This window comes from Brassica napus, chromosome C5 (genome assembly GCF_020379485.1).
Source record: "Brassica napus cultivar Da-Ae chromosome C5, Da-Ae, whole genome shotgun sequence".
Taxonomy (NCBI): domain Eukaryota; kingdom Viridiplantae; phylum Streptophyta; class Magnoliopsida; order Brassicales; family Brassicaceae; genus Brassica; species Brassica napus.
In genome coordinates, this window is record NC_063448.1 from 19724933 (window position 1) to 19739956 (window position 15024).

Consider the following 15024-nt stretch of genomic DNA (forward strand, 5'->3'; position numbering starts at 1 on the left):
AAACATTATCTGTATATAAATTTTAGAGGATATTTTTCTTGCTCTAAGACCTTTAAAAGTGTTGAGCCGACCCTGATCAGCTGATCCCGTCACTTTTGGGAAAGATGCACTTAGTGCTGCAGTGTTGACTAAATACCTGTTTGAGTGGAAGCCAAAACTCAAAACTTTTCACATAATTGTGTTTTGTTTCGAGAGAAGTTCGATCCGGGGAGGAGGGCTCTCATATAATTGTAGAAACCGTAATGGTTTTCTAAAGTAGTAAGAGCTCAAAGATTTATGTGCCACGACTTCTTCTTTGTGCCGACGACTCTAGATGGGAGCTGCTTTTAACGCTCTCCCGATGATTGCGCATCCATCAAGGTGAATAAAGTCAAACTATCCAAACTATACTATACTACTACAAGATTACGACCATTCAGACGTCCGATAATTGGAGGTTACTTTTGTCTTTTTGAATATCTCCTACCCCGGAGACCGGGAATGTTGGTCACGTGCCTTTTTTGGTTATCGACCCACCAACACCTTATCGTTTTTATCTACAAACACAACCTTTTTAAACTTAAGTATTATTAAATCACCCATTAGGTCTTATTAACTATTTAATTACAACAACTACAAGTCTACAAATAACCACCTCCACCGACTCCATAATTTCATACATTCCCCATAAACCGGTACATCTTTCAACAAAATTAATATACTAGTAATCTATGTTGTAAATTTAAGGATTTAGAACCGTAAGTTTCTGTATATTATTAATGAATAAGTGTTCCCTTTATATAGGAGTTATAAGAGAGATAAATAGAAATACAATAATAGGAAAGATTACAAATAATAAACATAAACAAATTAAGAAATAGGCAAGTTGTAGCCGCCTCTCTTTCTTCTCCAAGTCTCGCGTCCGCCTCTCTCTCTCTAGGGTTGGGTCGTCTCTCTCTCTCTAAGTGTATTGGCCGGTTATGGACCGGGCCGGTTATGGACATCCACTAATTGATTTATAACACTCCCCCTTGGATGCCATAACCATACAGGGATTGTAATACGCTTAATGTTGCCTCATTAAAACCTTATCAGGAAAACCCAGTGGGACAAAACCATGATGAAGGAAAAAGAGTACAACACGTACTACTCCCCCTGATGTGAACCTCAGTGGAGGTCCTTCAACCTACGCATCCCAATCTGATGCGTGAGCTTCCTGAACGTGCAGGTAGGAAGTGCCTTAGTGAATAGGTCAGCTGAATTGTCACTGGATCGTACTTAGACGACCTGGACCTCACCGGCTTTCTGAAGCTCGTGAGTAAAGAAGAACTTAGGCAATATGTGCTTCGTCCTATCACCTTTTATGTAATTGTCCTTGAGCTGAGCAATGTACGCAACATTGTCCTCATACATCACGGTTGGCTTTTTACACTCGGCCATCCCGCAATCAGCTCGGACGTGTTGGGTCATCGACCTCAACCAAACACACTCGCGGCTGGCCTCATGTATGGCCAAGATTTCCGAGTGATTAGATGAAGTGGCCGCGATGGTTTGTTTCATGGAACGCCATGATATGGCCGTACCTCCATGTGTAAAGACATATCATGTCTGTGATCGAGCTTGATGTGGATCTGATAAATAACCAGCATCAGCAAAGCTAACTAAACCATCTTTGTTATGGTTAGTATAATATAGACCCAAGTCTTTCGTTCCTTGCAGGTAACGAAGAACATGTTTGATCCCATTCCAATGCCTCTGGGTCGGACAGGAGCTAAACCTAGATAGTAGGTTCATGGCAAAGCTTATATCAGGCTGTGTGTGAGTTACCAAGTACATTAAAGCTCCTATGGCACTGAGATATGGCATTTCGGGACCTAGGTCATCTTCATCGTCCATCTTGGGACGGAATGAGTCAGTGTCCAGGCCGAGAGACCTCACGACCATGGGACTGGTCAGAGAATGGCAATCGGCCATATTGAATCTCTGAAGTACCTTTTCAGTGTATGTCATCTGATGCACAAGGATCCCATCATTTATGTACTCAAGTTGTAATCCCAAACAGAATTTTGTTTTCCCGAGATCTTTCATCTCAAATTCTTTCTTAAGGTATTCAACCGTTTGGGAAATTGTATCCAGAGGTTCCTAGGATATTCAGATCATATATTTCGATGATTATCAATATTGTTCTCAAGAACTTGATGTACATTCAACTCAATACCCTCTAGTACTTTCATTATCCAGTGGACCATATAAATATGCAGTCACTACATCAGTTTGCTGCAAGTCTAATTTTCTCTCTTATATAGCCAGACTTATGAGAAATCTTAAAAGTAATTGCATCCACCACATGAGAGTATATCTCCTCAAAATCTATTACTGGTCTTTGTGAGAATCCTTGTGCAACATTAGCTTTATATCTCACGATTTCTATTCCTCACAAGACCCATTTATATCCACTAGTTTTAACATCATATGGCGTCTTAATCATATGGCCAAATACACCTTTCTTCTTTAAACTATTTAACCCCACGTTTCCATTCAATCTGTTCTACGAGTGCACACTCTTATATTGATGTGGTTGATGATCCTTGCTTATATTCATAAATTCAAGTGCTACCTTGTATCATCTTATGTCGACATTCCTTATTGTGTTCCATTATGTTCCAGACATGATATAATCGATTGAGATTCATTATTATCAGGACCTTTAATACTTTGCAGCTTGGCGTCCCAAGCTACATTGTTTGGTACCTGTACCTTAGAGCCGGCCGGCCTTATCTCTATGTCTAGGATGGTTTCCTTGACCTTGGATTTGTTTTATCATTCTATGCAACTTTCTCTTTTGTTTCCGAGGATTCTTATCTTTTGGAACTTATTGGTCTATCTTGTATAGACTCTGTAGCAACTTGATTGTGTCTCTCTTGGACATTAATTTAGTTGTTGCTTTACAAGCTGGTTTATATATGACTTAGTCATTCTTTTTCGGGTCAACAAATGTGTCTGGCATTTGATTAGCTAGCTTTGTAAATGTATAATCTTTGGACGTCTATTTCACATTCTTTAGTCTGATGATCTTGCCAAGACAATGATGGTTGATGCCATTCTGTTTCTCTTACCAGCTTATTATTTTCTCCCCCTAATGTTGGATAGTCGGATCCATTAAAATTTGCAATTTCGTGTTCTTGGCCACTAAATAGATCACCCATATTTAGCTCAAGGTACTTCATTATTTGTGGGAGATTCATATCCAACATATATCCCCATCCTCATCCTCTTCTAAGGATCCATCTTAGACTGCACATATATTTGTGGTAGCTTATCCAAATATCTCAAGATGTTATATGTCTGGCACTCTGGCACTCTGGCTTATGACCCGTAATAAATTAGAGATGAGAATATCTATGCTCACTTAATGGTCTGATGCTTATTAGTTAAGATGCATGTAAATTCGTGTGTCCCCAAACCTTGGACTGAGAGTTTGGACCTATGGGTAATGGCCAATACAGATTTATAAAAGGATTTAGCCAAGCTATATATAATATGGACATGTGTGGATTTGTCCTCACTGCCTTGTCATGGACATACTATAATCTTTAAGTGCTTTGGGACATCATGGCCTAATGAGTTTCCCTTGTGTTCATGCTACACACGTGAGATTATATAGGATAACTCTTTGTGCCCTTTCCAATATCAATTTCGCATCATGTTTTGGACCAGGATGGCCAATCCGGTCATACCATAAAGTGTATAATTTCGTGGGTAAACCATTCTGGTTACCATGACTATTGCCTCTATCATACTGATCTTGGCATAGTCTAGATCAATAGAGAATGCATGTATAGTTTTTTTTTAGGACTCATTATGGCCTTGGGCGATTTTATACATATATCTGAAGGAACTCTTTGTTTCCTTCGCCCATTGTTTCAATATGGAAACCATTCATTCTTATATCTCTATATAATCTCAATGGATTTTTCTGGGTGAATATAAAGCATCTAAATGCTTGCCCTTATACATATCTGGCCATAGCCCTTAATGTGTACCATACCCGCAAATCATATTGGCGTTTTCAAAAATCATTCATTCTTTTTATTAAGTTTTAATAAAACAAGTTCATAGAAATGAAAAACATAGAAATGAAAAACATCAAAACAAAGAACATAGAATTTAGATTACAAATGTCGAAATCAATCTTCAGTTTTTTTTTTTTTTTGACAATCTGAAGTTTCATAATCCATAAGATCGTCCTTCTCATGATTGAAGTCATTTTCATCATCTTGGTAAGTCATATGGGCTTCCGGATTCTTCCCTTTCAAGCTCTCTTGATAGAGGTCAACTAGATGCTTGGGAGTCCTACAAGTCTTAGCCCAATGATTGCTCATTCCACATCTATGGCACACGTATTTCTCTGATTTAGTCGAGTGTTGGAGTTTGAAAGAAGATCTACGGCCACGACCATGGCCTCGTCCAAATGAGCCACGGTCCCATCCATGGTCTCGACCATTTCCTCGCCTGCGGCCAAAGGATCTTCGACCGCGGCCACGTCCGTTCAATTTGTCTCGACCACGGCCATGCTGGCAGTTTCCTTGGACGTGGTTGGACTCTTTATTGTCCTCTGTAGCGTGTGCATCAGGTAGTGGAGCTGATTCAAGTGGTCTCATCTGACTGATTCTCATTTGTAATTCATTGTTCTGCTCAGCGAGCAAGAGACAAGAAATAAGATTAGCATAGGTTTTGAAACCTTTCTCTCGGTACTGTTATTGTAACAGCACATTGCTTGCATGGAAAGTGGAAAAAGTTTTCTCAAGCATATCCTGTTCCGTAATACTTTCACCACACAGTTTCATTTTAGAAACAATCTTAAACAGTGCATAGTTATATTCGTTCACAGACTTATAGTATTGGATCCTTAGATTCGTACAATCAAACCGAGCTTTTGGCAAGATCACCGTTCTCTGGTGATCATATCTCGATTTCAATTCATTCCAAAGATCTAGTGGATTCTCACTGGTTAGGTATTGATCCTTGAGACTCTCAGCTAGATGATGACGAATGATCAAGATGGCTCTGTAACGATCCTTTTCATTGGCATTATTGTTCTCGGTGATACACTCACCGAGTCCCTTGGATTTCAGGATGATCTTAGCATCGAGCGCCCACTGAAGGTAATTGTCTCCAGATAGATTTAGGGCAGCGAAATCAAGGTTGTTGATTTTCGACATCTGAAGTTATAGATTAATATTTTTAGATCTTTTAGGAATAGTTTTTAATGTTTAAACGATTAGGGTTTTATGTTCAAACAATCAAACAAGCTTTCACAGCCAAGATCTATGCCTCACGGCCAATGAGCAAGCCGCACGGCCATGGATGCAAACTAGTTCGTTTTTATGCATTTAGTTTGTCGTGTAATTGTAATCCTAACATGGTTTGTTTCTATCAGTTCATGATGCAATCAAAACAAGCAAACCTATCGGCCAAGCAAAGATCAAACCACACGGCTATTTGATTCAATTCAACACCATTCCTAGAATAAGTTCTAAGTGTAATTGCAATCAATCAATGTGATTAAGTTATGATATGAATGCAACAAGGCCACACGGCCACGAGCATGATCAAGTCTAGAACAGTTTAACCTAATATGTAGTTTCAGATTTCGATTTTAAAATAATCTAAACTTGGTCATTAGGGTTTTAGTTTAAAGAAGCCAAACAATCAGATTCGAGTTTGAACAATCCTAACAATAGTTCTAGGTGATCAAATCAACCAATCAATGTTCAATTTCAAACAATCAAAATCGATTTTCAGAATTAGGGTTTTAGTGTTTCGATTTTATCAACAAGCAATTTCAATTTCAGGATGATCAAATTCAATCTCAATCAATCAATCAATCAGTTTTAATTAATCAATAGTTTTCGAATTAGGGTTTAGGGATTTCAAAAATTTGATCTAAGATCAAAGAGATTTGATTTGAGATTCAAAACCTTTAAGGTTCTGATTTTAATTGATCAATAGATCAATCTCGATTTTTAGGGTTTAGGGATCGAACTTATAGAGCTTCGATTTACTCACTTAGGGATTGATCTATTATCCTATGGCTTTCATCTTAGAGATTATATTTTAGGGTTTTATTCTTTACAAACAACCAAATTCGATTCATTATGTTCTTTGAATTCGAAATACCTTTAGTTTAGTTGTTTGTAGAAACCAGACCACCAAGAATGAACCTCGAGCTTAGACACGATCGGGACGCGAGCTGGCTGGGACACGAGCTGATTCTATCGGATTGCGAGCGGCTCTGATGCGAACGGGAGCTGTTGCTATCGGATCGCGAGCTGTTGCTGTCGGATCGCGAGCTGTCCTTGATGTAGGATGGAGCTGAGTTCGTATAGGATCAGGAACGCCTTGGGGCTGGAGCTGATCAGGTGGAAACGAGCTGGAACGGAGTCACGAACGGATTAGGGTTCGTCGGTATCGTCGGGTTCGGATTAGGATTAGGATTCCAAAGCAAATCGGTGCGCACTGTATCTGTGCGTGAGGGCGCGTCAGTGGTTAGATCGACAAGCGGTTTGCACTGAATGATTCTTCTTGGCCAGGGTTTCGATTTGATATCTTGATCGTTTTCTGGGTCCTCACGGTTTGGGAGAACGGTCTCTTCGAAGTTCCAAGACAGATTCCTTTTTTTTAGGGTTTTAGGGGTTTAGCGATTTTGTTTTAGGCTCAGGATGTTAGAGGCTAACGTGCTGATAATGTGTTGTAAACTTAAGGATTTATAACTGTAAGTTTCTGTATATTATTAATGAATAAGTGTTCCCTTTATATAGGGGTTACAAGAGAGATCAATGAAAATACAATAATATGAAAAATTACAAATCATAAACATAAACGAATTAGGAAATAGACAAGTTGTAGCTGCCTCTCTCTCCTCTCCAAGTCTCGCGGCCGCCTCTCTCTCTAGAGTTGGACCGTCTCTCTCTAAGTGTATGGGCCGGTTATGGACCGGACCGGTTATGGACCGGACCAATTATGGACCAGACCGGTTATAGACCGGACCGGTTATGGACATCCTCCAATTGATTTATAACAATCTACTTTATTTATTCTGTCCTCTTTCTTGTCACTGTAAGTCAATATGTTGAATTGGGCATCATCAGTTAAACATCGGTTACAAATATCAACCCAAAATAGCTAACCAATTAATACGAAAAGAAACAAGAATACATGTGTAGAAAGTTAATAAGTTTCGGTAAACTCTGCGAAACAGGACCGTCTTCGTTAAATAAAAAAGGGAAAATTGTTTTTTTAGATCCAAAAAATGATAACTTTGTCTTATTAGACTAATCTCATATACTTTATGTTCTATAGTTTAAATATTTTCAAAATGACAACACTGCCCTTAATTTCAATGAAAAAAATCAAAATTACAATTAATAAAACAATTATTAAATATTAAAATCTAATTTTTAACTAAATAATGGAAAAAATATTAAAAATCCCCCCCAAAAAAACTAAAGTTCAAATTTTTTTTCTCAGAGGGATCGATTGATCCCGTAAGCAATTGTTCGATCTGAACCGGTCGATCCTGATAAATATATCTAGAACAACGAAAATATGCGGAGCATATACTGATCGGCCAAGTCCATGTCAGTCGATCGCAGAAGCTCGATTCCACTTCGATCGATCGATCGCGTCTTCAGGTTCGATCGATCCCGTACCCAGTTAAGTCTTCCAAATTGATTTACTGGGTTTCGTCGGTTAAATCTGGTTTGATTCTCACTTGATTTGAACCGAATAAACACGAGATAAACTCTGAAATCTCGATTTCTAATCAAGCAAACCTATTTTTCTCTTCTCCTTGAAGAACAAAGAGGAGAAGAAGATGGCGTGAGAATAGGTTTCCAAATTTATTTTTTAATTTTTTAACTTTAAAAGTTGATTCTATAAATCACAATTTTCTTTTTAAAAAAAATCGATTTAATAAATATAAGGAAACTGAATATTTCCAAATATTTTCTTCCCATATTTTTGGAACTGATTTTCCATATCCGTTGAATCTGTATTCTACTATACGTAGAACACAATAAACATGTTTGAAATTGATTTCTACTAGTTTTAGATTTATAGTAATGTGTAGATTTCGATTTCCATAGGTTTTAGATTTATAGTAATGTGTAGATTCCGGATTCTACCAATTTTAGAACGATAGGTTAAGCGCGGAATGGGTTTTCCAAATAGTTTTATATTACTATTATTTACGTAGATCACGTATTCTAAACATATTAGATTCAATGAAAAAAATGGATTACATTTTCTACTCTGTAGAATGTCAATTCTACTTTTTGTAGAACAAAATATGAAATTATGATTTAAACACTTTTAGAACTAGAAAAAAATACCAATAAATTGATATAGGTATTTCATCAGTAGTTACTATTTTTTAATTTTTTTTGTTTGTAAAATTATTTATTTGATTTATTTTGAAAAATACTAAAGGGTATTAGAGAAAAAAATGGTACAAAAAAGAAATTAGCCTAATAGGATATAGTTATAATTTTTTGGCCTAAAAAACAATTTCCCAATAAAAAACTAGTCATGGATTTCCAAAATTTAAGAGTTAATATACAAAATATAAGACTTTAAATTGTTAAAACTATATTTTGTTAAATTTTATTGACTTGTATAATTTAAAAAATCTCATCATCTATCTGCTTGTGAATATATTCACTGTGAATTGAGCTTTCGATGATTGTGTATTTCTTGAGATAGTGAATTGTTGGATTCTGGTTCTGGTACGACCCAACCGTAAGGATCAAACATCAATGGTTTATTTCCTTGCTTGCTCTTTTTGCGTGGTTTTTTTTTTATTGTGGGACTTTCATAGTGTGAAACGAAAGACTTTGAGTCTTTGACATTTTTCTATATACTATTTTTCGTTTAAAATTAATTTCGTTTTATAGTATTATATTTAAATATATGAATTGTAATTTTAATGTAGTTTTAATTGATTTCTTTCTTTCATCCTTAACTAAATTAAGAAAATGATATAATATAATTTTGTAATTGCCAAATAAAGATAAGAGTAAACATTTAATTATTTTTTTCGAAAATTATGTGAAAACGTTAGATAGGAGGATCTCGTCTGAAATAAGAGAGAGTAGGCGTTAACTAAAGAATTTAGTCTTGATAAATGCGAGGACTGACTCTATCAAAGAAGATTATTAATGCGCCGAAGTCTTCATATGAGTTTGGAAATAAAATCTGAAAAGAGAGCTTATCAAGCATGCATGAACTTGTGGACACTAAAGAGAGAAAGAAACACAGAACTTTGTGGACGGAGCTTCACAAGACTTGGGCTGAATCCAACGATAAGGACAATGATATCACCCGCTATAGCACCTTACATCCGTCAGATTAATAGTTCGCCTATAATAGCTTACGTGCGCATCACAACACTTGATTAAACTCCATATTCTTCATCCAGAAGAAAAAAACAACACTGAAGAAAATTAAAATATTAGCGGTGGGAGCATTTAAGCTAATTTAATTCAATTTAATATTCACTTTTTTTACCTGCACTCACGTCCCTTGCTCTCTCACGTTCCGTCACTCTTCAGAAAAAGGAAAACGAACAAAAGAACAAAAATAAAAATAAAGTTGTCCAATGGAGAAATGAGATTCTTGGAGAGATTCTTGAGAGACAAGTTTTGGTTCTGAAAGATCAAAGATGATGATGCTTCGATATACACTCGCGTGTCTTCTCATTTTCTCATTTGGTCTCACTTCTTCCTCTGCTCGCCAAGGTTCGTTTACCAGATGTTGAACTTCCATCTTCACTTCGATTTAGAGTAACTTTTTTTTTTTTTTTTTTTTTTGTGTGTGTTATGTAGCTCTCCTGATTCGCAATATGCTCTCTCCTGATTCAAAATCTTGACTTAGATTCCGTTTTCTATGTCCCTTGTTTTCATCGTTTTTTTTTTTTGTAGATCAATATTTTGTGAATTGGATTCAGAAATAATAATTCCATACCTCCAATATGCTCTTTTGCTTGAACTTATTGAAATTTCCAATTCTTGATTCCCCACGATTTGTGTTTTGTTGATGCCCATCCAATAATAATCTATCTTGCAATTTAACAGCACCATATTCATTGCGGATCAGCTGCGGAGCTCGACATAACGTTAAAACACCACCAACTTATGTACTTTGGTACAAAGACATTGCCTATACTGGAGGAGTACCTGCAAATGCAACCCCGCCTAGTTACATAACTCCTCCCTTGAAAACACTTCGTTACTTCCCAATCTCCGAAGGTCCAAACAACTGCTACAACATAGTCCGAGTGCCAAAGGGACATTACTCTGTGAGGATATTCTTCGGTATAGTTGACCAGCCTAACTTCGATAAAGAGCCTCTCTTCGACATATCAATCGAAGGCACTCAGATTTACTCTCTCAAGTCCGGTTGGAGCAGTCACGATGACCAAGTCTTCGCCGAAGCTCGCGTTTTCCTCATGGGCGGCACATCCACGATCTGTTTCCACAGCACTGGCCACGGCGATCCCGCCATCCTCTCCATCGAGATTCTCCAAGTTGATGATCAAGCTTACAATTTCGGCCAAGGCTGGGGAGAGGGGGTGATTCTGAGAACCGCCACGAGGCTGACTTGCGGCACTGGGAAGCCGAGGTTTGATGAGGATTACAGTGCTGATCGTTGGGGCGGCGATAGGTTTTGGAATCCAATGAGGTCTTTTGGTGAAGGTGCTGACTCTCCCAGATCAACTGAGAATACTATCAAGAAAGCTTCCGTCTCCCCGAACTTTTACCCTGAGGGACTCTATCAGTCTGCCTTGGTTAGCACGGATGATCAACCTGATTTGACTTATAGCATTGACGTGGAGCCTAACAGAAACTATTCGGTGTGGATGCACTTTGCTGAGATTGATGCTACCGTCACTGCTGAAGGGAAAAGAGTGTTTGATGTTGTTATTAATGGTGACACTTTCTTTGAAGATGTGGATGTTATAAAGATGAGTGGCGGTCGGTACACGGCGCTTGTTCTCAATGCGACGGTGGCTGTGAGTGGAAGAACTTTGACGGTTGTTTTCCAGCCTAAGGGAGGTGGTCATGCGATTATCAATGCGATCGAACTCTTTGAGATCATAACTGCCGAGTTTAAGACATTAAGGGATGAAGGTAAACACATTCTTCTATTTATCATTTGGAATCTCATGTGTTCCTGTAACACTGGATCACTATTGTCTTATTATTGTGCTTTTCAGTGAGTGCCTTACAGAAAATGAGAAAAGCTTTGGGGCTTCCTTCAAGGTTTGGATGGAATGGTGATCCATGTGTTCCCACACAACATCCCTGGAGCGGAGTTGATTGTCAGCTGGACAAGAACACCAGCATATGGGTCATTGATGGACTGTATACCTCCTTCCTCTTGTTTTGTGCAAACATTATTAAATCAGCTTAACTCTACAATCTCCATCCATGCCTCTATGGTTTGTTGAACTCTTTATTGATGAGATAGGCTCTACTCTCTCAAATATGAAGTCAACAATACATCTAAACTAAGTCAGAGATACAAGGACTCTTTCTTTTGTTTAGGCATCTCATTAGTTAAAAGTTTATGGATCTCTCATTATTATTATTATTATTATTATTATTTTTTCGTTTTTCACCATGTTTTTTGAGTTGACAAATTGTTTATTTGTTCATTCTGCAGTGATCTTGATAACCAAGGTCTGAAGGGTTTCTTACCAAACGACATCTCAAAGCTGAAACATCTCCAGAGCATGTAAGCCAATACTTTATTCTCTCATAAACTGCAAATGCCAAAAACGTTTTATTCATATATATTTTCCAATGTTTCAGAAACTTGAGTCAAAACAGCATTCATGGAGGAATACCTGCATCGCTTGGAAGCATTACAAAATTGGAAGTTCTGTAAGTGAATCAGTTCGTTTATTAATCTTTCTGCATCCTATCTTTTCGATTCTGAACCCTTGCGCTTCTTTGCAGGGACCTCTCCTACAATTCTTTCAATGGATCTATCCCTGAAACCATAGGAGAATTAACATCGCTGCGGATTCTGTAAGATCATCTACTTGCTGTTTGATTTTTGTTTGGGTCCATGTGATTCATACGGTATCGTATTGCAGGAATCTCAATGGAAACTCTTTGTCAGGAAAAGTACCAGCAGCTGTGGGTGGAATGCTGTTGCACAGAGTAAGATTCAAGTAAGAATAACGAATCAGAAACCAAGTCCTTTAACATTGGCATGTGAAGAAGAGTCTCTTCTTGTTACCAACTGTTTCTCTGTATCTTCTGCCAGCTTCACAGATAACGCAGGTCTTTGCGGTATCCCGGGGCTTCCAGCTTGCGGGGCGCACCTCTCTTCTGGGGCCAAGATCGGGATTGCATTTGGTGTTAGTATAGCCTTCTTATTGCTCGTTTTATGTGCATTGATATGGTGGAAGAGACGACAAAACATTCTTCGAGCACAGCATATTGCAGGTAAAATAATCATTTGGGTCTTTGGTGGAGATTCTTACGTTTAGTGACATTGTTTTAAAAATATATATGTGCAGCAAGAGGAGCTCCTTATGCGAAGAAGAGAACCAATGTATCTCATGACATTCAAATGACACGGCACGGGCATAACAATAACCATGGCCAAGCACGTACTGCTGTTGAAAATGGACCGAGCTTGTTGTCCTGATTCCCACTTCTGTATTTTTCGTTCAGCAACACGAGTCTTAAACCTGCAAGGGACAGAATGTTCATAGTCGTGTCTACCACATTGGTCGTCATCACAAGTAAACAACAGAGAGAACATAGCAAGAGAGAGAGACCCTTGTTCACTCTAGTATGGCTCAGTTCAGAGAAGGATACAAATGTAAATCGTCTTGGGTTTAAACGAGTTTTAGATATTCGTTTTTTTTTTTCTTGTTTATTTTATGGGATTAGTCGTCTTTTGTTTCTATTTTGTTTGGTGGGAGTTTAGAGAAAACTACAACATAACTAAACATCTAAATATATTTACTCATTCAGTTTTTTTTTGCTAAACCATTGTCATAAATCAACTTGATTATGTCGACAAAAAAGAATCAACTCGATTAATAGTTTATCCAAATAAAACCAAAAAAATTATTTTGAATTTGGTGCAAATTTGATTTTTAAGAAAGTTATATTTGTTATAATTGTATTATATGGTTTTGTTTTATGTTACGATTATATATATATATATATACATATATATATTATCATTTATGTAGTACTCGTATTACATATGTGAAAAGAGAAAAAAAAAAAAGAAAGAAAGAAGCACGACGTTTTAGAAACACGATGTTTTAAAAGCACGGCGTTTCCAAAATATGACGTTTTCGAAAAATTTCTTATCAGTAAAATATTATTTTGGAAACATAATAAGTCGGAAGGAGGACATGAATTAAGCAGGATGGGATTGAAGCACGACGGAAAACCCCAAATTAGCTAAAAACACTAATTTTGGTATTATGAAATTTCTCGGGGAAGTCAGAGGCTCGAGAAATATTTTCCGTCAATATCAGAATTTAGTTTGAAATTTATTAAAATTATTCAGCGCATCAGAACGAGAGCGGAAAAATATTTGGGATTGATCGCGGATCGAAAATATGCCGGAAGGACCGAAATCAGGAATGAACCGAGAAGCTCGTGGTGTCTTAATGCATGTGATCAGGACGTGCTGTCTACTATCTAACCAGCTGAGTGTCTACCGAAGTGCGTGCATATAAGCATGACATGCCATAGCACTAGTATCTGCCATCGGCGCAGGCGAGCTGACATGCAGGGGGCGGTGTGTCGCAATGCATGAAATCTGTGCATGCTGAGAGACATGTGGACGTGGGTGTGTCCCTGTACATGAGAAAGAGACATGCATCACAACATGTAGACGTCCGTGTGTCGCCGCACATGCGACCAGAAGCATGCGGGTCGACACACAGTCACTCGTATGACCACTTCTCATTGGCCAGCCATTTTTATAAATACCAAGCCACTCTCCACAATTTTCACTCATCCCATTCCATCAAAAGCACTCCAAAACTATGCCTAGAGAGAGAGAGAGAGAAAGAAAGTGGTCGATTAAGAGTGTAGTCGAGTTTTGAAGACCGATACTCCACCGAGAAGGCCAGTTTTGTCCAATCGATGATTTTCTGCGATTGGTACGTGGAAGCTCTGCCCAAATCAGTCCGTCCAAGCCAGTCATAATCTTTGATGATCAAGTAGAAGTGCTGTCCATGATTAGTTCAGTTCCACGGGTTCAGATAAGTCGAAGTTCTGAAGCTCGATACTCCGTCAGGAAGTCCGAAGAATTATCCAACAGCTAGAGAAGGTTCTACTCGAGTTGAGTTCAGTCCAGACCAGTATCAGGGTAAGTTTTGTTCAGTCCAGTCCAGTCCATTCAAGACGTCAAGGTTGGGTTTTGGCTAAGTCATTTCCGATCAACCAACTGTTTATCGGCATAGAAGATTGTGAGTTGGTTTTGTTTGAGTTCAACTTGGAACTTTGGTTAAATCGAGTCTGCATATAAATTAGAATGATCATGTTATTGCATGATATAGTCCTTAGGGTTATTTATTTAAATCAGACTCAGTTTAGCATATGCTAAGCTGAGATGAATGAAATTAAGACTGAGTTAATAACCTGACAAGGACTAGGACTATGATTAGTGTGCATCATATTTCCTATTTTTGCGTGTTGATATGGTTGAGTGCAGGTTCCCATTATATTTAAAGATAGTTTCGTAGCAGGAGACCAAACTATCTGGATAATGGTTTAATTGAGTAGATTGATTGAGTAGATTGCTTGTTAGATTTAATTAAATGCTTACTCGTTTAATTAAGGTTAGTCATTTCTTGGTAAGGGAGTGACTAACTGGTTGATTTGGTTAGTATTGATATTGTTGTTTAGTTCATTAGAAGTACTAGAGGTCTTAGGGCACATAGGCCGGACTACTTCTACTAGTTGTTAGTGTTTTAGAGTCAAGAGTCTAGATAGGTAGTCT

General features: G+C 37.8%; 1 protein-coding gene across 1 annotated transcript; it reads left to right on the top strand.

The window, feature by feature from the left end:
* Positions 1-9515: 9515 nt before the first annotated feature.
* Positions 9516-13046, top strand: LOC106436509 (receptor-like protein 4). The gene is made up of 9 exons (XM_013877472.3): positions 9516-9776; positions 10113-11168; positions 11255-11402; positions 11704-11775; positions 11853-11924; positions 12000-12071; positions 12140-12217; positions 12313-12494; positions 12569-13046. The coding sequence occupies exons 1-9, from the start codon at positions 9701-9703 to the stop codon at positions 12697-12699; spliced, it is 1887 nt and encodes a 628-aa protein (XP_013732926.2). The 5' UTR covers positions 9516-9700; the 3' UTR covers positions 12700-13046.
* The last annotated feature ends 1978 nt before the right edge of the window (positions 13047-15024 follow it).